Source organism: Lepidochelys olivacea, assembly GCF_965140295.1.
Source record: "Lepidochelys olivacea isolate rLepOli2 genome assembly, chromosome: 9".
NCBI lineage: Eukaryota > Metazoa > Chordata > Testudines > Cheloniidae > Lepidochelys > Lepidochelys olivacea.
The window spans coordinates 57,372,407-57,394,834 of NC_140419.1; the positions used below are offsets into that span (position 1 = coordinate 57,372,407).

At 45.3% G+C, this 22,428-nt stretch overlaps 1 protein-coding gene across 5 annotated transcripts in view; it reads left to right on the forward strand.

Moving 5' to 3' along the window:
* LOC311526814 (SLAIN motif-containing protein-like) overlaps positions 1-22,428 on the forward strand; it is an 81,702-nt gene that overhangs the window by 46,465 nt on the left and 12,809 nt on the right. For 3 of the 5 annotated variants that reach the window (XM_084640255.1, XM_084640258.1, XM_084640259.1), the window contains 4 exons: positions 9,325-9,642; positions 9,869-10,006; positions 12,323-12,641; positions 20,769-22,009. In XM_084640255.1, the coding sequence (XP_084496381.1) occupies positions 9,325-9,642; positions 9,869-10,006; positions 12,323-12,641; positions 20,769-20,835 (842 nt within the window). In that variant the 3' untranslated portion in view covers positions 20,836-22,009. Of the gene's footprint in view, positions 1-9,324; positions 9,643-9,868; positions 10,007-12,322; positions 12,642-20,768; positions 22,010-22,428 lie in introns of those variants that run through there. The other 2 variants (XM_084640256.1, XM_084640257.1) reach the window with 2 other exon arrangements.

Genomic DNA, 22,428 nt, shown 5'->3' on the forward strand with positions numbered 1-22,428 from the left:
AAGACTGAGCTTGGCAAATTTATGGAGGGGATGGTATGATCGAGACTGTCTACAATGGCATGTGGCCCATTGGCGACTGCTGGTAACAAGTATTTCCAGTGGCCAGAGATGACTCTAGATAGGGAGCGCTCTGAGTTATTACAGTGAATTCTTTCCTTGGTGTCTGGATGATCGTGCTCGCCTACGTGCTCCGGGTCTAACTGATCACTGGGAAGGAATTTTCCTCCAGGTCGGATTGGCAGAGATCCTGGGGTATTTTTGCTTTCTTCTGCAGCATAGGGCACAGGTCACTTGCTTGTGTGAGCTATGGTAAATGGTGGATTCTCTGTGATTGGAAGTCTTTAAATTGAGATTTGAGGACTTCAGTAACTCAGCCAGAGGTTATGGGTTTATTACAGGAGTGGGTGGGTGAGGTTCTGTGGCCTGTGATGTGCAAGAGATCAGACTAGATGATCATTGTAACTGTGCTGTAGTGGGTCACAACTGAGGATGCCAAATTCAGGATGAACTCCTGAGAAATAGGGAAAACACAACCCAAAACTGGTAGTTTATTCTTTTATAGATATACCAAACCAGCCACAAAAGTAAACTCCTGTTTCACCACACTGGCTAACAAGAAAACATAAAGGCAGTTTCCTCAAGCATTCCAGTTCTTATATCACCATCAAAAACACTGGATTCAGAGATGAAATGGTTCTTTACAACCAGTCTCTTCAAATAATAGGTTCTTCTGATCCCAAAGAACCAGCCACACACCCAGGTCAATATATAAGTTAGATCTTACCCAAAAAATCACGCTGGTGCCAATCCTTTAGTATCTAAAGATTTATTCATAGAAAGGAAGAGGTGAGAGTTAAAATTGGTTAAAGGAATCAATTACATACAGTAATGGCAAAGTTCTTGGTTCAGGCTTGTAGCAGTGATGGAATAAACTGCTGGCTTAAGTCAAGTCTCTGGAGTACATCCACAGCTTGGATGGGTCATTCAGTCCTTTGTTTGGTTTGTAGCAAGGTTCCTCCAGAGATAAGAAGCAGGATTGAAGACACAATGGAGGTGTTCCCAGAGCCTTTTATCGCTTTTGACATGTGGAGGGCATCCCATTGTTCTTACTGTGGAAAATTAGAGCAACAAGATGGAGTTTGACATCACACAGGCAAATCACATGTTCATGCCCAACTCCCCTTACTCATTGCAGGAAGTCATTATCTACACTCCAGACAGCATGTTTACATGACAAGTCCACTCAGTGTAGATGGGCATCTCCAATAGTCCATCGTCAACCAAGTGTTTCTTGATAAGCCGCTTAATTTGAACAGGTTTCAGAGTAGCAGCCGTGTTAGTCTGTATTTGCAAAAAGAAAAGGAGGACTTGTGGCACCTTAGAGACTAACCAATTTATTAGAGCATAAGCTTTCGTGAGCTACAGCTCACTTCCTCAGATGCATATCGTGGAAACTGCAGCAGGCTTTATATATACACAGAGAATATGAAACAATACCTATTCCCACCCCACTGTCCTGCACAGGAAATAGCCCAGCTTGATTGTCATGCACATTGTGTAAAGAGTTGTCACTTTGGATGGGCTATCACCAGCAGGAGAGTGAATTTGTGTGGGGGTGTGGAGGGTGAGAAAACCTGGATTTGTGCTGGAAATCACTTTAGATAAGCTATTACCAGCAGGACAGTGGGGTGGGAATAGGTATTGTTTCATATTCTCTGTGTATATATAAAGCCTGCTGCAGTTTCCACGATATGCATCTGAGGAAGTGAGCTGTAGCTCACGAAAGCTTATGCTCTAATAAATTGGTTAGTCTCTAAGGTGCCACAAGTCCTCCTTTTCTTTTTAATTTGAACAGTCCCTCCAAGAGGTGCTGGGCGTTACCTTGTGGGCGTTTACCCCAGGAGCAAACATTTGAAATCCAAATATAGAGCCAATACTTACAACTTCACATACAAAACTGATATATGCATACAGGTAGCATAATCAAAACCAGCAAATCATAACCTTTTCATAGACACCTAACTTGACAACCTTTGTACAATATTTTCTGCAAATATATAACTGTGAAAAGAAAAGGAGTACTTGTGGCACCTTAGAGACTAACCAATTTATTTGAGCATGAGCTTTCGTGAGCTACAGCTCACTTCATCGGATGCATGCCGTGGAAACTGCAGCAGACTTTATTTATACACAGAGAATATGAAAAAATACTTTTTTTCATTTTTTCATATTCTCTGTGTATAAATAAAGTCTGCTGCAGTTTCCACGGCATGCATCCGATGAAGTGAGCTGTAGCTCACGAAAGCTCATGCTCAAATAAATTGGTTAGTCTCTAAGGTGCCACAAGTACTCCTTTTCTTTTTGCGAATACAGACTAACACGGCTGTTACTCTGAAATATAACTGTGGTTGCAACAATGGTCATATTTATGGTCATATTTTAATCAGATAATGTCACAATCATGATGGTCCCTTCTGGCCTTAAAGTCTGAGTGTTATAACTTAATAATAATAAAAAGCCTGTTTATCATAGTCTTAGAGCTCCAAACTTAAAATTCTAACCAGAAACATATGAAAAGATTGCTCAACTCAGAAGACCTTCTTAAATGCTTAGCGTCAATGGGGGGAGAGAATGTGGTTATCCTACAAATGAGAGTTAGTAATGAGGAGCATTTATTCCATACCTTTGACAAAGGGGCTTTGAGATAAGTATCAGTTAAACAGATGATTGCTTGCTTGTACCTTTCACTTTGGACAGAGGCTAGTATGTTAATGATATGGAAAAGAGTTGTTTGTAGTACAGCTGAGGACCCAAAGAGGGATGGATTGCCTATGTCAGTGAGTAAAGGGGGGTATTCTTCAGTTTGCAAATGGAAATACAAATCTTTCCCTGAACCTGTTGGAAAATCTGATAGGCACAAAATTACATATGAAAACTAATTTAAATATGCAATTGAATACATTCTCTTACTTCATGTTAATAATGTACTTAAACTGCTTATTATCAAAATTGCAGTCACAACTACATGCTTAATTACTCCCTACAGCGCACGTACAATATATTCTTTGAACGCTAAACTTGTAAGTAAATATATCCTTAGCCCTGTAGGTGGCTCCTGCAGTCTATAGCAGTGGTTTTCAAACTTTTTTTCTGGTGTACCAGTTGAAGAAAATTGTTGATGCTCGTGATCCAGTGGAGTTGCTCCCAGCCAATGGGAGTGCAAAGCCGGTGCTCAGGGCAGGGGCAGCACGCAGAGCCCCATGCTGCTGCTTCTGGGGTGCAGTGCAGTAGCCTACCTTAGCTGGGCAGCACCGCTGACGGGACTTTTAATGGCCTGGTCGGCGGTGCTGACCAGAGCCGTCGCAACCCAGTGCCTTACATTCTGCAACCCAGTACCGAAAACCACTGCTCTACAGAACAATAATCATGAATATCCCCCTCACCCCCATCTATACCATATTATTGTTCCTTTAGAGCAATACATCATAACTTGTGACTGATTTTCATAAAAATGGTGGTTCTTCGAGTGCTTGCTCATGTCGATTCCATTCTAGGTGTGCACGCACCCATGTGCACAGTTGTCAGAGATTTTTGCCTTAGGGTCAGCTGTGGTGCCCCCTTCAGTGTCGCACTCATGCGTCAGTATATCAGGTGCCGCTGGCCTTTCGCCCTCTCAGTTCCTTCTTACCACCTGTGACGGTTGGAGTGCCTCCTCTTTGCAATTTGCAAGAGCGTTAGCGGGTCTTCATAGACCTTTGTTCTATCTAATCTGTACATAGTTAATAGTAGTTAGTTAGTCTTTGTAGTGTTAAGTTAGAGTAGGTGGAGTCCAGGCTGGGACTTGGTACCCGAGTGGGGCATGCCCCACTCTCCCGGCTTCAAGTCATGTGTGTCATGTAGCAGGCCGATGCCGATCACTGACCCCCATGACAACTACCTGAAGTGTTTGGGGGAAGCCCATAGAAAGGACAGGTGTCGTATTTGTAAAAGCTTTCGTCCTCACGCACAAAAAGAGCTGGATAGCTGCTTGAGGACCCTCTTCATGGAGGTTGTGCTTCGCCCCGCATTGAAGCCTTCTGCAGCAGAACCCACGCTGAGTACTTTGGATTCAATGCGAAGTGCGCTGCTGCCGCCACTGGGCTCTGCCCAGCACCGTTCCCCCTCACTGGTGCCAAAGAAGCGCCAGAGAAGAGGAGCCCCTCGGCACCGAAAGACAAGGGGGTTGTGGGCAAATGACCTTTGTCAGGCCACAAACCCACTGTGGGGCTTCATGGGGGTACTGCTGAGGTCAGACTCCACCAGCCTGGCCAGGGATCCACCCCTGACCCCAGGAAGCGGCAAGGGTCCCTGGCCTCTCCCAGGGCCGTCAGTGCCCGAAGCGGTACCGGTGGCTAAAGAGCAAAGCCAACTGGATCCGCAGCCGCCATGCCAGGTGGATGACTTAGGCTTGCCCTTCGGTACCCGGGCCTTAGTCATTGGAGTGTGGCCTCACAGGATGGCTGAGCACCCCTGGTCACCAGACTGCAGGTACAAATCTCTGTCTCTGTGACCTCGGACCCCAGCACCATATACCAGCTCTCCAGCTAGAAGACCCAGGTCCCTGACGTGCTCCCTGTCTACTAGGCACGGGACTCCGGAGCCGCAATGTCATTTCCTGTACTGGTGAATTTCCGGCCACAGGTCACCTAGACCCCGATCACCCTCCCACAGGAAGTCTCCTAGATGTCGATCATGATCCTGGAGGGGCCGCTCAGGATCACAGTGCTAGTCCTGGTCACCCCAGTACCACTTCTTTAGTAGGCGTCGCTAGTTGCTTTTGCCTCGCCAGTCACCCATCAGAGGCAGCAGGCAAACCTGGGCCTTGATGGCTCCACTGTGGTCACCAGAAGGACAGTGGTCTGGGTCATAGGCGCTGACCCAGAACCCACAGGGAAAAATTAGTGGGAGCTCTGCACCCACAGGCAGCCAAGCTTCCCCCTCCTCGTCTCTTTTGCCCTCCCCCGAGCGTGCCATGTCCCCGCTTCTCTCCTCCCCTCCCTCCCAGCGCTTCCTGTCCCCCCGCCACCTAACAGCTGTTTGGCATCACTTAGAACTTTCCGAGAGGGAGGGGGAGGTGCGGGGATGCGGCACGCTCAGGGAAGGAGGTGGAGAAGAGGCAGGGCAGGGATGGGGACTTCGGGGAAGGAGAGGGGTCGAGCACCCACCATGCAGAGGGGAAGTTGGTGCCTGTGGTCTGAGTTGAACTGGGAGTTTAGCCCTTTGCCCCAAAAGGGGAACTCTCCACCTACACGGGAGACTGGCGCACCTCTGGCCATGGTGCCGTTACAGCAGGGACAGTGGCCCACCCAGTTGCTGTACTTGAACCCATGTGGGGTGCCAGTGGTGCAGTCACGTATTCCCAGCCCTCCCTGGCTGCCTCGGACAAGCCAGCCATGGCACTACTGGCATGGCAGTTGGAGCGCGGTACCAAGCCAAATGCAGGAACAGCGCACTAGACCCTGGCATCGAGGGAGCCCTCCCCTGAGAAGGGGCGGGGGGAGAGCGTGCTCTTCCTCTAGCAGTACAGTCCTCGTCATCATCCTCGGACGAGGCGGTGGCCAGGCTGTCCCACTCCAGCAGTCCCCTGGATGACTTTAAGGAGCACTGGGCCCTCCTTTAAAAGAGTGTCTGAAAACCTAAGCCAGGAGATCGCGGAGGAGGCCGACGACCTCTTCAATGTGATTTCAGCCACCACCCTGCTCAGGTCGCATTGCCCGTCCACCCAGGGGTCTTTAAGATTACCAAGTCATTGTGGCAAACCCCCTCCTCTATTCCGCCAACCTCTAAGAAGGCGGAAAAGAAATAATATGTCCCTGCAAAGGGATTTGAATAGCTCTGTACACAACCCCATGCAACATCACTGGTCATATCTGCGCCAGTGGGACAGACAAGGCCAAGTTAGGGGCATGCTGAAGAACAAAGATGCCAAAAGACTAGATTTGTTTGGCAGAAAAGTTTGACTGCTAGTCTACAATTCAGGGTGTCTAAGCACTAGGTCCTGTTTGGTAGATATAATTTCAATCTATGGGACTCCCTGAATAGGTTTAAAGAGGCCCTCCCACAGGATCATGCCTAGGAGTTTGCTGTTCTCGTGGACGAAGGCACATCAGTCGCCAAGGGAGTCCTCCAAATGTCCTGGGATGCTACTGGCTCAGCAGGCAGGGTAGTTGCATCTGCAGTGGCCATGAGACTCGGTTCTTGGCTGCAGTCCTCTGGTTTGTCCCAAGAGATGCAGGCCATGATCCAGGACCTTCCTTTTGAGGGTACGGGGCTCTTCTCTGAGCTGATGTATTCAAGGCTCCACGGTCTTAAAGTCTCCCAAGCCACCTTCCGCTCCCTGGGCCTTCATACCCCTCAACAGTCCAGGAAGCCTTTCTGTCCTCCGCCTCCTCCCTCTCTGCAGTCTAGGTCCTGGGGAACTCCCAGAGCGGGTTCCTAGAGGAAGAAGGATAAAGACAAGGGGCATAAGCAGTGATATCCGTTGTCTTCCCGCCTGGCTGCACTACCTGACCCTCCCAGAAACCAGGAAGGCCAAAAGCAGCCGTTTTGTGGGTGCACCCAAGGATGACTTCCCAGTCAAGCTACTGGATCTGTCCCTCTCATACCTCAACTGCCTCCGCCCTTTCTGGTCGGCCTGGTCCCGTATTACCTCAGACCATTGGGTGCTCGATACAATCTCTACAAGCTATACCCCCCAGTTTATCACTGACCACCCCTCCCACGCCACTTCCCCATCGCTCTTTAGGGACCCTTCTGACAAGCAGCTCCTCATTCAGGAGATCAACAACCTCCTGTTCCTGGGGACAGTGGAGGAGGTCCCTCAGAACATGGAAGGAAGAGGGTTCTACTCCCGTTACTTCCTAATTCCAAAGGCAAAAGGGGGCCTCAGACCCATTCTGGACCTGCATCGTCTCAACAAGTCTCTCAAGAAGTTGAAGTTTCGCATGGTCTCCCTGGCCTCCATCATTCCCTCCCTGGATCTGGGAGATTAAATCGCCCTCGATTTAAAGGATACTTACTTCTATATTTCCATTTTCCCAGGGCACCAGCGCGTCCTCTGTTTCATGCTGGGCCAGCACCATTTCCAGTTCATGACAATGCCCTTTGGCCTCTCGTCAGCACTGAGAGCGTTCACAAAGTGTATAGCGCCAGTGGCTGCTTACCTGCGACATCGGGTTTACCCATACCTTGACAACTGGTTGATAAAGGGCCAGTCCCGGGATCAAGTGCGGAGGCATCTTGATCTGATCTGTTCCACCTCTCGAAACATGGGGCTGATAATAAACGAGAAAAAGTCAACCTTGACCCCAGGGCAACACATTAAAATTCAACGGAGCGGTTCTCGACTCCACTCAGGCCAGAGCCTTCCTCCCCAAGACTCGGTTCCAAGCCATGGTGGACCTGATCTCGTGTATGCGAGCCCACCCGCTCACCACTGCCCACAAGTGCCGGAGACTGTTGGGTCACATAGCGGCATACACTTTCATGGTCCGACATGCATGGCTCTGCCTCAGGCCCTTGCAGAGGGGTTTATGTCCCCAACCGGCACAGCATGGTCTGTGGGTGAGAGTGATCCTCATAGTGCTGGCTTGGCTGCGCCAGCATTGATACAGCATTCTGCTGGATGTTTTAGTGGTGACTCTGTTCCAGCTGCCACTCAGGCCGGCCTTGCAGTCCCAAAACCACAGCAGTCTTCTGCATCTGAACCTGGCGGCGCTACACCTGATGGTTTGACGGCTGCATGGCTGAACGAGCAGGAGCAGCAGTGCTCAGCTGATGTCCAGCAGATTCTGTTGGGCAGTAGAAAGCCCTCTAGTGGAGCGACCTTACTGGCCAAGTAGAAGCAGATCACCTGTTGGACCTTGGATAAAGGTGTTCAGCCTGAGTGAGGCTTGTTGCTGCTGATTTTAGACTACCTTCTGCATCTCAAGCTCCAGGGCTTGTCCCTTTCATTGATCACAGTCCACTTGGCGGTAATCTCGGCCTTCAATCCACCTCTCAAGCGTAGGTAGGTTTTCGCCCAGGACATGACAGCCAGATTTCTCAAGGGCTTTGAGCGTCTCTACCCAAACGTCAAGGTCCCCTTTCGTCTGTGGGACCTAAACCTGGTGCTGTTGCTGGTCCTCACTGGTCCTCCTTTTGAGCCTTTGGGTTCCTGTTCTTTCCTCCTGTCCTGGAAGGTTGCGTTCCTGGTTGCGGTGACTTTGGCCTGTCGAGTCTTTGAAATTTGGTGCTCACCTCGGAACTACCTTATGCAGTCTTCTACAAGGACAAGGTCCAGCTGAGACCACACCCGGCTTTCCTGCCCAGGGTGGTCTCTGTTTCATTCAAACCAGGACATTTACTTACCGGTCTTCTTTCTAAAGCTGCATAAATCAGGGGGAGCATAGATTGCATGCCTTGGACGTTAGGAGGGCGCTAGCCTTCTTCATTGACAGGACCAAGCCGTTCTGTAAGTTGATACAATTGTTTGTCACAGTGGTTGACATAATGAAAGGTCACCCTGTATCTGCTCAAAGAATTTCTTCTTGGATCACCGCCTGCATTCACTTCTGCTATGATCAAGTGAAGGTGCCGCCCCTGGTGATTGTCACCACCCACTTGACCAGAGCACAGGCCTCTTTTGCAGCTTTTCTGGCCCAGGTCCCTATCCATCTACAGGGCAGCCACCTGTTTGTCCATCCATACATGTACATCCCACTATGCACTTACCCAGCCGGCTTGGGATGATGCTGGCTTTGGTATGGCAGTACTGCAAGCTGCTAAGCTGTGAACTCCGAGCCCACCTCCATAGATACTGCTTGCACGTCACCTAGAATGGAACCGACACGAGCAAGCACTCGAAGAGGAAAAAATAGTTACCTACCTTTCATAACTGTTTTTCTTCAAGATGTGTTGCTTATGTCCATTCCATTACCTGTCCTCCTACCCCTCTGTTGGAGTTGCCGGTAAGAAGGAACTGAGAGTGCGTAGGGTCGGTGGCGTCTAATATACCAATGCATGGGCATGGCACTCAAAGGGGTGCCCCAGCCTGCCCTCCGGATATTGCTAAGGCAAAAGTCTCCAACAACTCTGCACATGGAATGGAATGGACATGAGCAACACATCTCGAAGAACAACAGTTACAAAAAGTAGGTAACTTTTTTTTTTCCCGTTGTGTGAACCCAGTCTCTTAGCCAAATTAATTAGTAGTCAGAGTAGCACTTGTTAATCCCTACTGTGGTGTGGCAGGGAAATAGTTTGTAATAAGTTATTGTGAATCTGACATATATTTCACATTTCCAGGTCTCCGCCAGGACTGTGCTTCAAGTTCTGCTTCAGTGTCCCGTCGCAGTTCCAGTGCTTCCCTTCACTCTCTGAGGAGAGGCACCTATAGTGACCAGGAGTTTGATACATACAGTCTGGAGGATGAGGATGATTATGATTGTTCACTATCCTATCGTAGTGCTCACAGGTACTCGCCATCTCCTCTCAGCTCCCCCCGTTGCCAATCCCCTTCTTCAGGTGCAGATTATGGCAGGACAACAAACTCTCGAATTCGACCCCCAAGGAGAGCTGTGCAAAGTCCAATGCAAGACCAGCTAAAATACACAAATAACGAAGGTAGGCTGGCTGTAAACTTTACAATACTATGTATTAAAAATGGAAATGATTTAGAGAAAGAATAGCTGTTTCATGGGAACTACTTCTGCAATTGGTTATGTTACTTGTTTGCTCTATTATTATTTTGAATTAAAATGGTAGTCTGCAATTTCCTAGGAATAGACTAAACAATGAAGGCAATTTGATTACTGTATAGTATACATTCTATTGGGAATTAATATTTCAGAGGAAATGCGCCACAGTATGCCTAACCTGGCTAGGACAAGCCTTCGCTCTCTGGAATCTGTAAGAAGCAGTCGGAGTCTGGAATCAGATTTGCAAGTGCCCAGCAGCCGACTTTCCAGAATTCAGCAACCATCAACAAGTCAGTTCACTTTATCATTTTGCCACTTCATTTGTAAAATAATAAGTTTTTAACTAAGAACAAAAATAAATGTGCCTGACTGCAGATCTGAGGCTCTTAAAAGGCCCAGCATCCTAAAATATTCGTGGGACGGACTTTGACTCCCTCAGGGAACAGGTGGGCAGGATCCCCTGAGAGGCTAATATGAGGGGGAAAGGAGTTCAGGAGAGCTGGCTGTATTTTAAAGAAGCCTTATTGAGGGTGCAGGAACAAACCATTCCAGTGTGCAGAAAGAATAGCAAATATGGTAGACGACCAGCTTGGCTTAACAGAGAAATCTTCGATGAGCTTAAACACAAAAAGGAAGCTTACAAGAAGTGGAAACTTGGACAGATGACGAGGAGTATAAAAATATTGTTTGAGCATGCAGGGGTGTAATCAGGAAGGCGAAAGCACAATTGGAGTTGCAGCTAGCAAGGGATGTGAAGGGTAACAAGAAGGGTTTCTACAGGTATGTTAGCAACAAGAAGAAGGTCAGGGAAAGTGTGGGACCCTTACTGAATGGGGAAGGCAACCTAGTGACAAATGATGTGGAAAAGGCTGAAGTACTCAATGATTTTTTTGCCTCGGTCTTCACAGAGAAGGTCAGCTACCAGACTGCTGCACTGGACAGCACAGTATGGGGAGGAGGTGAGCAGCCCTCAGTGGCGAAAGAACAGGTTAAGAACTGTTTAGAAAAGCTGGACATGCACAAGTCAATGGGGCCGGAACTAATGCATCCGAGGGTGCTGAGGAAATTGGCTGATGTGATTGCAGAGCCATTGGCCATTATCTTTGAAAACTCATGGCGATCGGGGGAGGTCTTGGATGATTGGAAAAAGGCAAATACAGTGCCAATTTTAAAAAAGGGAAGAAGGAGAACCTGGAGAACTACTTACCTCAGTCCCTGGCAAAATCATGGAGACAGGTCCTCAAGGAATCCATTTTGAAGCACTTGGAGGAGAGGAAGGTGACCAGGAACAGTCAACATGGATTCACCAAGGGCAAGTCATGCCTGACCAACCTGACTGTCTTCTATGATGAGATAACTGACTCTGTGGATATGGGGAAAGCAGTGGATGTAATATACCTTGACTTTAGGTTTTGATACGGTCTCCCACAGTATTCTTGCCAGGAAGTTAAACAAGTATGGATTGGATGAATGGACTATAAGGTGGATAGAAAGCTGGCTAGATCTTTGGGCTGAACGGGTAGTGATCAATGGTTTGATGTCTAGTTGGCAGTCGGTATCAAGCAGAGTGCCCCAGGGGTTGGTCCTGGGGCTGTTTTTGTTCAACATCTTCATTAATGATCTGGATGATGGGATGGATTGTACCCTCAGCAAGTTAGCAGATGACACTAAGCTGCGGGGGAGAGTTAGATACGCGGGAGGGTAGGGATAGGGTTCAGAGTGACCTAGACAAATTGGAGGATTGGGCCAAAAGAAATCTGATGAGGTTCAACAAGGACAAGTGCAGAGTCCTGCACATAGGATAGAAGGATAGGATAGAATTCGATGCACTGCTACAGGCTGGGGACTGGCTGGCTAAGCAGCAGTTCTGCAGAAAAGGACCTGGGAATTACAGTGGACGACAAGCTGGATATGAGTCAATAGTGTGCCCTTGTTGCCAAGAAGGCTAACAGCTTATTGGGCTGCATTAGTAGGAGCATTGCCAGCAGATCGAGGGAAGTGATTTTCTCTCTATTTGGCACTGGTGAAGCCATATCTGGAGTACTGCATCTAGTTTTGGACCGCCAACTTCAGGAAGGATGTGGACAAATTGGAGAGAGTCCAGCGGAGGGCAACGAAAATCATTGGGGTCTGGGGCACATGATTTATGAGGAGAGGCTGAGGGAACTGGGCTTATTTAATCTGCAAAAGAGAAGAGTGAGGGGGGATTTGATAGCAGCCTTCAACTACCTGAAGGGGGGTTCCAAAGAGGATGGAGCTAGGCTGTTCTCAGTGGTGGCAGATGACAAAGCAAGGAGCAATGGTGTCAAGTTGCAGTGGGGAAGGTGTAGGTTGCATATTAGGAAAAAAACTATTTCACTAGGAGGGTGGTGAAGCCCTGGAATGGGCTACTTAGGGAGGTGGTGGAATCTCCATCCTTCGAGGTATTTAAAGCCTGGCTTGATAAAGCCCTGGCTGGGTTGATTTAGTTGGGGTTGGTCCTGCTTTGAGAAGGGGGTTGGAGTAAATGACCTCCTTCAACTCTAATCTATGATTCTATGTCAGTATTGTTAATGTTTTTTTTCCCTCTCTCTCCCGTGGGGGGCCACCTCCCCCTTCACATCTAGGTCTGACTCCCAATAAGCTCAGGTATTCCTCTAGTGCTGGGCAGTCTCCCTTAACAGTCCGACAGTCAATGAAAGGTTCATGCTCAAACTCCCTGTTGACACCAAGGCAGCCACTAAAAGCTTCCGGTTACACCAGTCCTGCAAGTGGAGTCCGAAAGCCACAGTCTTCAACTCTCAGTCCAGGATCTTCTAGTAGCAGTTCTTCCACTGCGAGAAGCAATAGTACAGCCACTGGAGCCAAAAATTCACCTGTTAAAGTACGAACATCTGTTGGAGGAACTACTACTCCGAAGAGCAAGCTGATACAGCCATCCAAGAGGTAAGATCTTGAAATGAGCATAAAAAAATTAAATGCACCTTCACAAATTTTGCCAACAACGCTGATGTCTGTGATACTTAAAATGCATTTCAAATCTGTAAAGTAATTGTGTAAAAATGGCGTTCTCCTCAGATGCACTTTAAGAATACTTATTAAACTTCTCAGTTGAGTCAAAATGACTTTTAAAGCACAAACCAGAAAACATAGCTTGACTTCCAGATCCCAGACTGAGCTTGGAAAATTCCAATTTGTAAATTGAAAGAAAAAAAAATCTAGATTGAAATACATTCATTGTAGGTTTTAGAGTAGCAGCAATGTTAGTCTGGTTTGGCAAAAAGAAAAGTAGTACTAGTGGCACCTTGAAACCATTTTAGTTTGCAGCTGGAATTTGTAGGTTGTTCAATAAATCTCTATGCCTCAGAGGAAAAAAGTTATGTATTTACTGATAAATATAGTGCTTTTGACATGCATCATAGTGCTTTACAGAGTTATAAAGGGCTCTAATACTTCGAGAGCTTTAAATGAAAGGCACTATAGAATTGCAAAGCACTTAAAGGGTGGGTAAGGAAAACAGAGACCCAGAGAGACTGTGATTTGCCTAGGGTCACAAAGGCCTTTGAGGTAATAATTGCTTCAAATGTCACGAAAATACAGTTCTCTAGAGAGGAAGATGGTTCGGTGGTTAGGGGACTAACCTGGCACTTAGGGAATTGAGCCAAGCTTTCCTGCTCTGCCACAGACTTCCTGTGTGACCTCGCACAAGTCATTCAGTTTCTCTGCCTCAGTTCACCATCTTTAAAATTGAAATGTCTATTTCCTGATTTCCCTGAATGCTTTAACTCACAGGTGCATTGTGGGATGGAAATGGGGGCTATTAATTACCTCAAATAGCTGAAGTCCAGATAAGTAGCAAAGAATATGGTAATTTGGATAAAGGTAACAGCTAGATTTAGACTTTGGCATATGTGCCTGTGCCGGGGAGTAAGAATCCCCTCATACACCTGCAGGTTGGAAAGGAAAGTGAAGCCTTGCCTCTGCTCTCACTGTACTGGCCAGTACAGCTGAGCCAGCATGGTGAACCATAATTTTGCTGCTGGCATAGGCTAACAAAATATCTATACTCAACCTCCCCCATGCCCCTAGCAAGGGGGAGGCTGGGAGGGAGTTGTCTGAGGTAGTGTCTCCCAAGATTACTATTCGGGTGGGGCAGTTTATGCACCACTTCTTACTCAGGGCTGTGTCCAAAATCAAAATCTAGCCATGAGGTAACAGAAGAATTCAGGTAGGTGGAATGAAACTTGAAAAAAGAAAATGAAATTTGGTCAAGATGCTGGTGTCAATACTCACTCCTCCCACAAAAAATGAACTGAGATCTCTAATGATCCTGACGGACTAGAGGTCTTGTCTTTGAGGAAATAGACTACACCAGCAGCATGGTGCCCACAAATCTTTCTGGGGAACTACTTCATTTGATAGTTAGACAGAAGAGTTGCACTTGCTGAATCACTTGTATTACCTTCTACTGCCTTTTTGTAAATGTTGGAGTTCAAAAAATATTTTGACCAGGCCTGACCTTGCTTAGCTTGCAAGATCTGAGGCTCTTGACCAAGGTATGACTGCAAGTCAAAAAACCAAATAATCTACTTGTTCACCACTGAAGAGGGATTTGAAAAGTAGAGCAGACTTAAAATATTTTAACTAGAGCTGTTGATTAATTGCAGTTAACTCTTGCGATTAACTCAAAAAAAATTAATCACAGTTTTAATTACACTGTTAAACAATAGAATATCAATTGAAATTTATTAAGTATTTTGGATGTTTTTCTACACTTTTATATATATTGTATTCTGTGTTGTAATTGAAATCAAAGTGTATATTTTTGATTAAACATTTGCACTATAAAAATGATAAAGAAATAGTATTTTTCAATTCACCTCATACAAGTACTGTAGTGCAATCTCTTTGTCATGAAAGTGCAACTTACAAATGTAGATTTTTCTTGTTGTTACATAACTGCTCTCAAAAACAAAACAATGTAAAACTTCAGAGCCTACAACTGCATTCAGTCCTATTTCTTGTTCGGCCAATCGCTAAGACAAACAAGTTTGTTTACATTTACAGGAGATAATGCTGCCCTCTTCTTATTTACAATGTCACCAGAAAGTGAGAACAGGAGAATCTGCATGGCACTTTTGTAGCCAGCGTTGCAAGGTATTTATATGCTAGATATGCTAAACATTCGTATACCCCTTTATGCTTCAGCCCTCATTCCAGAGGACATGCTTCCATGCTGATGACGCTCATTAAAAAAATAATGCGTTAATTAAATTTGTGACTGAACTCCTCGGGGGAGAATTGTATGTCCCCTGCTCTGTTTTATCTACATTCTGCCATATATTTCATGTTATAGCAATCTCGGATGATGACCCAGCACATCTTGATCATTTTAAGAACACTTTCACTGCAGATTTGACAGAATGCAAAGAAGGTACCAATGTGTGATTTCTAAAGATAGCTACAGCACTCAACCCAAGGTTTAAGAATCTGAAGTGCTGTCCAAAATCTTAGAGGGATGAGGCGTAGAGTATGCTTTCAGAAGTTTTAAAAGAGCAACACTCGAATGCAGAAACTACAGAACCCTAACCACCAAAAAAGAAAATCAACCTTGTGCTGGTGGCATCTGACTCAAATAATGAAAATGAACATGCATCAGTCCGCACTGCTTTGGATTCTTATCAATCAGAACCAGTCATCAGCATGGACTCACTAGAATGGTGGTTGAAGCATGAAGGACATATGAATCATTAGTGCATCTGCACGTAAATATCATAGAATACCAGGGTTGGAAGGGACCTCAGGCGGTCATCTAGTGCAACCCCTTGCTCAAAGCAGGACATAATCCCCAACTAAATCATCCCAGATAGGGCTTTGTCAAGCCTGACAGTAAAAACCTCTAATGAAGGAGATTCCACCACCTCCTTAGGTAATGCATTCCAGTGCTTCACCATCCTCCTAGTGAAAAAGTTTTTCCTAATATCCAACCTAAACCTCCCCCACTGCAACTTGAGACCATTACTCCTTGTTCTATCATCTGGTACCACTGAGAACAGTCTAGATCCATCCTCTTTGGAACCCCCTTTCAGGTAGTTGAAAGCAGCTATCAAATCCCCCTTCATTCTTCTCTCCTGCAGACTAAATAATCCCAGTTCCCTCAGCTTCTCCTCATAACTCATGTGCTCCAGCCCCCTAATCATTTTTGTTGCCCTCCGCTGGACTCTTTCCAATTTTTCCACATCCTTCTTATAGTGTGGAGCCCAAAACTGGACACTACACCAAATGAGGCCTCACCAATGCTGAATAGAGGGGAATGATCCCTCAATCTGCTGGCAGTGCTCCTACTTATACAGCCCAAAATGCCGTTTGCCTTCTTGGCAACGAGGGCACACTGCTGAAGCATTTCCAGCTTCTCGTCCACTGTAATTCCCAGGTCCTTTTCTGCAGAACTGCTGCTTAGCCAGTCGGTCCCCAGCCTGTAGTGGTGCATGGGATTCTTCCTTCCTAAGTGCAGAACTCTGCACTTGTCCTTGTTGAACCTCATCAGATTTCTTTTGGCCCAATCCTTCAATTTGTCTAGGTCACTCTGAACCCTATCCCTACCCTCCATTGTATCTACCTCTCCCCCCCGCCCCCAGCTTAGTGTCTTCCACAAAGTTGCTGAGGGTGCAATTAATCCCATCATCCAGGTAATTAATAAAGGTGTTGGAAAAAAACTGGCCCCAGGACCGACCCTTGGGGCACTCCACTTGATACCGGCTGCCAACTAGACACTATTGATCACTACCTGTTGAGCCCGATCATTTAGCCAGCTTTCTATCCACCTTATAGTCCATTCATCCAGCCCATACTACTTTAACTTGCTGGCAAGAATATTGTGGGAGACTATCAAAAGCTTTGCTAAAGTCAAGGAATAACACGTCCACTGCTTTCCCCTCATCCACAGAGCCAGTTACCTCATCATAGAAGGCAGTTCCTCACCCAGTCGCCATGAGTGTTCAAAGATAATGGCCAATAGCTCTGCAAACACATCTGCCCACTCCTTTAGCATTCTCGGATGCAGTGCATCCGGCCTCAGGGACTTGTGCTCGTCCAGCTTTTCTAAATAGTCCTGAACCACTTCTTTCTCCACAGAGGGCTGGTCACCTCCTCCCCATGCTGTGCTGCCCAGTGCAGTAGTCTGGGAGCTGACCTTGTTCATGAAGAGAGAGGCAAAAAAAGCTTTGAGTACATTAGCTTTTTCCACATCCTCTGTCACTAGGTTGCCTCCCCCATTCAGTAAGGGGCCCACACTTTCCCTGACCACCTTCTTGTTGCTAACATACCTGTAGAAACCTTTCTTATTACTCTTAACATCTCTTTCTAGCTGCAACTCCAAGTGTGATTTGGCCTTCCTGATTTCACTCCTGCATGCCTGTGCAATATTATTATACTTCTCCCTGGTCACTTGTCCAATCTTCCATTTCTTGTAAGCTTCTTCATTGTGTTTAAGATCAGGAAGGATTTCATTGTTAAGCCAAGCTGGTCACCTGCCATCTTTACTATTCTTTCTACACGTCGGGATGGTTTGTTCCTGCAACTTCAGTAAGGATTCTTTAAAATACAGCCAGCTCTCCTGGACTTCTTCCCCCCTCATGTTATTCTCCCAGGGGATCCTGCCCATCAGTTCCCCGAGGGAGTCAAAGTCTACTTCTCTGAAGTCCAGGGTCCATCTTCTGCTGCTCTCCTTTCTTTCTTGTGTCAGGATTCTGAACTCTACCATCTCATGGTCACTGCCTCCCAGGTACCTATCCACTTTTGCTTCCCCTACTAATTCTTCCCTGTTTGTGAGCAGCAGGTCAAGAAGAGCTTTGCCCCTCGTTGGTTCCTCCAGCACTTGCACCAGGAAATTGTCCCCTACTCTTTCCAAAAACTTCCTGGATTGTCTGTGCACTGCTGTATTGCTCTCCTAGCAGATATAAGGGTGATTGAAGTCCCCCATGAGAACCAAGGCCTGTGATCTAGTAACTTCTGTTAGTTGCCTGAAGAAAGCCTTGTCCACCTCATTCTGGTGGTCTGTAGCATTCTCCCACCACGACATCTCCCTTGTTGCTCACACTTCTAAACTTAGTCCGGAGACTCTCAGGTTTTTCTGCAGTTTCATACTGGAGCTCTGAGCGGTCATAGTGCTCTTACATACAATGCAACTTCCTCACCTTTTCTGTCCTGCCTGTCCTTCCTGAACAGTTTATATCCATCGATGACAGTACTGCAGTCATGTAAGTTATCCCACCAAGTCTCTGTTATTCCAATCACATCGTAATTCCTTGACTGTGCCAGGACTTCCAGTTCTCCCTGCTTGTTTCCCAGGCTTCTTGCATTTGTGTATAGGCACTTAAGATAACTTGCTGATCGTCCTGCTTTCTCAGTGTGAGGCAGGATTCCTCCTCTCTTGAGCTCTCCTGCTCGTGCTTCCTCCTGGTATCCCACTTACCTCAGGGCTTTGGTCTTCTTCCCCCGGTGAACCTAGTTTAAAACCCTCCTCACTAGGTTAGCCAGCCTGCTTGCGAAGATGCTCTTCCCTTTCTTCGTTAGGTGGAGCGTGTCCCTACCTAGCAGAATATCTTGCAATTCTGGCTACAACAGTGCCATGAGAACGCCTGTTCTCACTGTGAGGTGACATTATCAACAAGAACCGGGCAGTATTATCTCCTGCAAATGTAAACAAACTTATTTGTCTGAGCAATTGGCTTAACAAGTAGGAGGACTGGGTGGACTTGCAGGCTCTAAATTTTACATTGTTTTATTTTTGAATGTAGGTTTTTTTACATAATTCTACATTTGTAAGTTCAACTTTCATGACAGAGATTGCACTACAGTACTTGTATTAGGTGAATTGAAAAATACTATTTCTGTTTTTTTACAGTGTAAATAGTTGTAATAAAAATAAAGTGAGGACTGTACACTTTGTATTCCATGTTGTAATTGAAATCAATATATTTGAAAATGTAGAAAACCTCCAAAAATATTTAAATAAATGGTATTCTATTAATAACAGTGCAGTTAATCGCAGTTAACTTTTTTAATTGCTTGACAATCCTAATTTTAACACATCTCTCTTATACATATATGCCACTTCAGCAACTTCTTAAAGAGCCAGACAACTGGGTGAAAGCAAGGGCTTATGTTTAATGCATTGGAGCAGCTGGGCTCTAAATTTCACCATTAGCAATAATACAAAATGAGTGTGCATATTGTGTTGAGAGAAATAATCTCTTGTCACCAAAAAGGTAAACAGAGAAGTCAGCTACCTCCTCTGTCCTATTTCTGCCCATACAAATTTCCTTTTGATTAGGTAGGAAGGAAGGGGGGAGGGAGAGCTCAGTGGTTTGAGCATTGGTCTGCTAAAACCAGGGTTGTGAGTTCAATCCTTGAGGGGCCATTTAGGGATCTGGGGCAAAAATTGGGGATTGGTCCTGCTTTGAGCAGGGGGTTGGACTAGATGACCTCCTGAGGTCCCTTTGAACTCTGATATTCTATGATTCTAGTAACCTGAGAAGCTCTCCTTGCTAATTATGACTGCAGGGAGCAATGCTTGAGAGAATTCTATGGATGGCAGAAAATCACTTTGTGATGTGACATAGTGACCAGTATTCAGTTGGAGTTGGGATCAGCTTAATTTACACATTTCACAGGCAGAGGTGAAATTATTTGCTGAGCATCACTGAGTCAGTGGCCAGAGCAAGGAAGAGAATTCAGATCTCTTGAATCCAAGTTGTTCTATTCACTGACTAGACCATACAGTTTCCCTGATGAAGGGTGCAGCTGGGGGCCATCACTAATGTGTTCTCTCCTCAGTGGAAAGTTCACATTTTTAAAATAGCTTCTTATCTTGCTTAATGGGACACTAAGGTTAAATGTAGGCCGTACATTAAAAATACTTTAACATTTAAAGTGCCTTCATAATCCTACAAAGTTTTTCCCTCAAAACAAGCGCTGCAATACTGGTAACTTTCTTACTTCTCTCCTGGTTTCTTGTACCAATCTGTTCTTATTAACTAGGAGGCTATTCAAATCCAAAAAGAAAAGGAGTACTTGTGGCTCCTTAGAGACTAACCAATTTATTTGAGCATGAACTTTCGTGAGCTACAGCTCACTTCATCGGATGCATACCGTGGAAACTGCAGAAGACATTATATACACACACAGACCATGAAACAATACCCCCTCCCACCCCATTGTCCTGCTGGTAATAGCTTATCTATAGTGATCATCAAGTTGGGCCATTTCCAGCACAAATCCAGGTTTTCTCACCCTCCGCCCCCCACACACAAACTCACTCTCCTGCTGGTAATAGCCCATCCAAAGTGACCACTCTCTTCACAATGTGTATGATAATCAAGGTGGATCATTTCCAGCACAAATCCAGGTTCTCTCACTCCCTCACCCCCCTCCAAAAACCACACACACAAACTCACTCTCCTGCTGGTAATAGCTTGTCAAAAGTGACCACTCTCCCTATAAGGTGCATGATAATCAAGGTGGGCCATTTCCAGCACAAATCCAGGTTTTCTCACCCCCCACCTTGATTATCATGCACCTTGTAGGGAGAGTGGTCTGGATGATAGGAGGATCACTTGATTGCCTGTTCTGTTCATTCCCTCTGAAGCATCTGGTACTGGCCCCTGTTGGAAGACAGGATATTGGGCTAGATGGACCATGGCTGCTGTTATGTCTAACTTTAAAGCCTTTTTCAACATTACCTGAGCCTGCTGCAGTTTACTGTCTCTTGCACTAGCATGCCTTAAAACACGGGGCTGCCTTTAATAGTTGGTATTCATGGGTGTGAGTGTAACAGGGAACTATGGACTTTAAGACATGACTGTAGGGCAGGTGCTAAAATTCTGTGATAACAAATGGATTTTGTAAAAGCAAAAATACCAGCATTCAGTCTCAAGGCTTGGCGCACTAATGTTTCTCTGGCATGTTTCTCATGCTTTAATGAGCATTTCATTTCTTGTTGCTCTTTTTTTTAAATGTACCCCAATGCATCAGTCTGTCTGATGTGTTGGCTTTTTTGTATTTTTAAAATAGATTTCCTCAGTCAGCAAAGACCAGTCAGACAACTGCTGATGATTCCTGGAAGGATGGGTGTTACTAAGCCAACCCAGAGAAGCTGATAAACTGCCAAACATCTGTATGAAGCAGACCCCCAGCTGGCTGGGCATGAGAACATTATTTTAAAATACACCTTGCCCCAGACTCATCACATAGGACTGACTTGTATGTTTTCCCCATCTTTTGAATGCAAATGACCCCCTTGCCTTCATTTATTTTACCAAGAGCTTGGTCTCTTAGTGGTAGAAATGGACAACTTTTTCTTTACTGTGTTCCTACTGTTCAGAGTATACTACTGAAGTCTGAAAAACATCAGATGAAGACTGGTTGACTCTAGCCTTTGTATCTCTAGTACAAACTTCTACCAGACCAGCAGTGTGTTGCTGGAAGAGATGGTGACTGAGATTCAGTATGATCTGTTCATGGGAAAATTTGCTTGGAAGGGCACAGGTGGTCATGTTTGTGCCATCAAGAAATTTCAACCCACTGTGCTTCTTTGTTGTAAATCAGTGGTTTGGATATTAGAGAAATAGCTGTATAGATGTTAAAAAATGAGTGAGTTTGTTTTTTTTAAATTCACCTGGTGTAATCTAACATTTGCCTGAAATTCAGATTTTTTTTTTTACTTGTTCCTGTAGAGAATGTTTCTTCTCGAAGATGAAGCAGCTTTTTATAACTCAGTAGTGCAGTTCAAAAAGACGTTTGTATTAGTGTGTGCATCACCAAGTGTAAGTTCACAGATGAAGGAGTAGTACACAATATTTGTGTGGGTTTATGAACAGGCAGTCACACTTCAATGGGTGCTACTTAAAAACTATCTATCACATTTCAGTATTTGCTGTGTTCCATAACTTCACAAGGAAATACCAAACATTGGTAATCTGAACTACTACAGGTGAGTCCAGTACTGAATGGCCTCCCCTTGTATATTGGAGAGAAGCTATTGCACTTGAAGTGATTCTCTCCATGATCTACTTTACCCATTCCCAATTGGTAACAGTTGCCCTTTATTAGTTTTGTATAAAGCTTTTCTACTGCATTTTTTTCATACGAAGGAATCTGTTTGCTGAGGACAGGGACCCATTTTAAACTATGGAGACCACTGATTCAATCATATTTTCTGAAATATGCACTGGTAATAGAGCACAGCGCTGTTCTCCCTGCCATCAATGTGATTTGATATTGTAGTTTAATAAAAATAATGCTTCTTTAATGAACTTTTTGGTATTATTTTTATAAAAATAGTTAGTGGGCAGAGGGACAAAATCTCCACTTTCATAGATCTCAAGCCTTAATTATTTTCAGAAACACGTGGGTTAACCACTACAGAAAACTTTTACTATCTGTCTATTATTTGCATTACAGGCTTCTATTTAGTAATTACATATAGGTAGATTAAAATTGATGATACATTCACACTCACCCTGAAGCCTTAAATCAACTGGAATGTCATTTTAGAAAACTTCAGAGAAACATATGAATCCAAGTTATTTGTAAGGGAAAGTTAACAAAATGGGGGCCTGGAATCATTCTCTCCTACTATTTCTGCAGGAATCAACCCTGATTGCAGGGTGAGGTGACTGTGATAAACTGCAGAAGCATATATTCATAGCTTCCAAGGCCAGAAGGGATCATT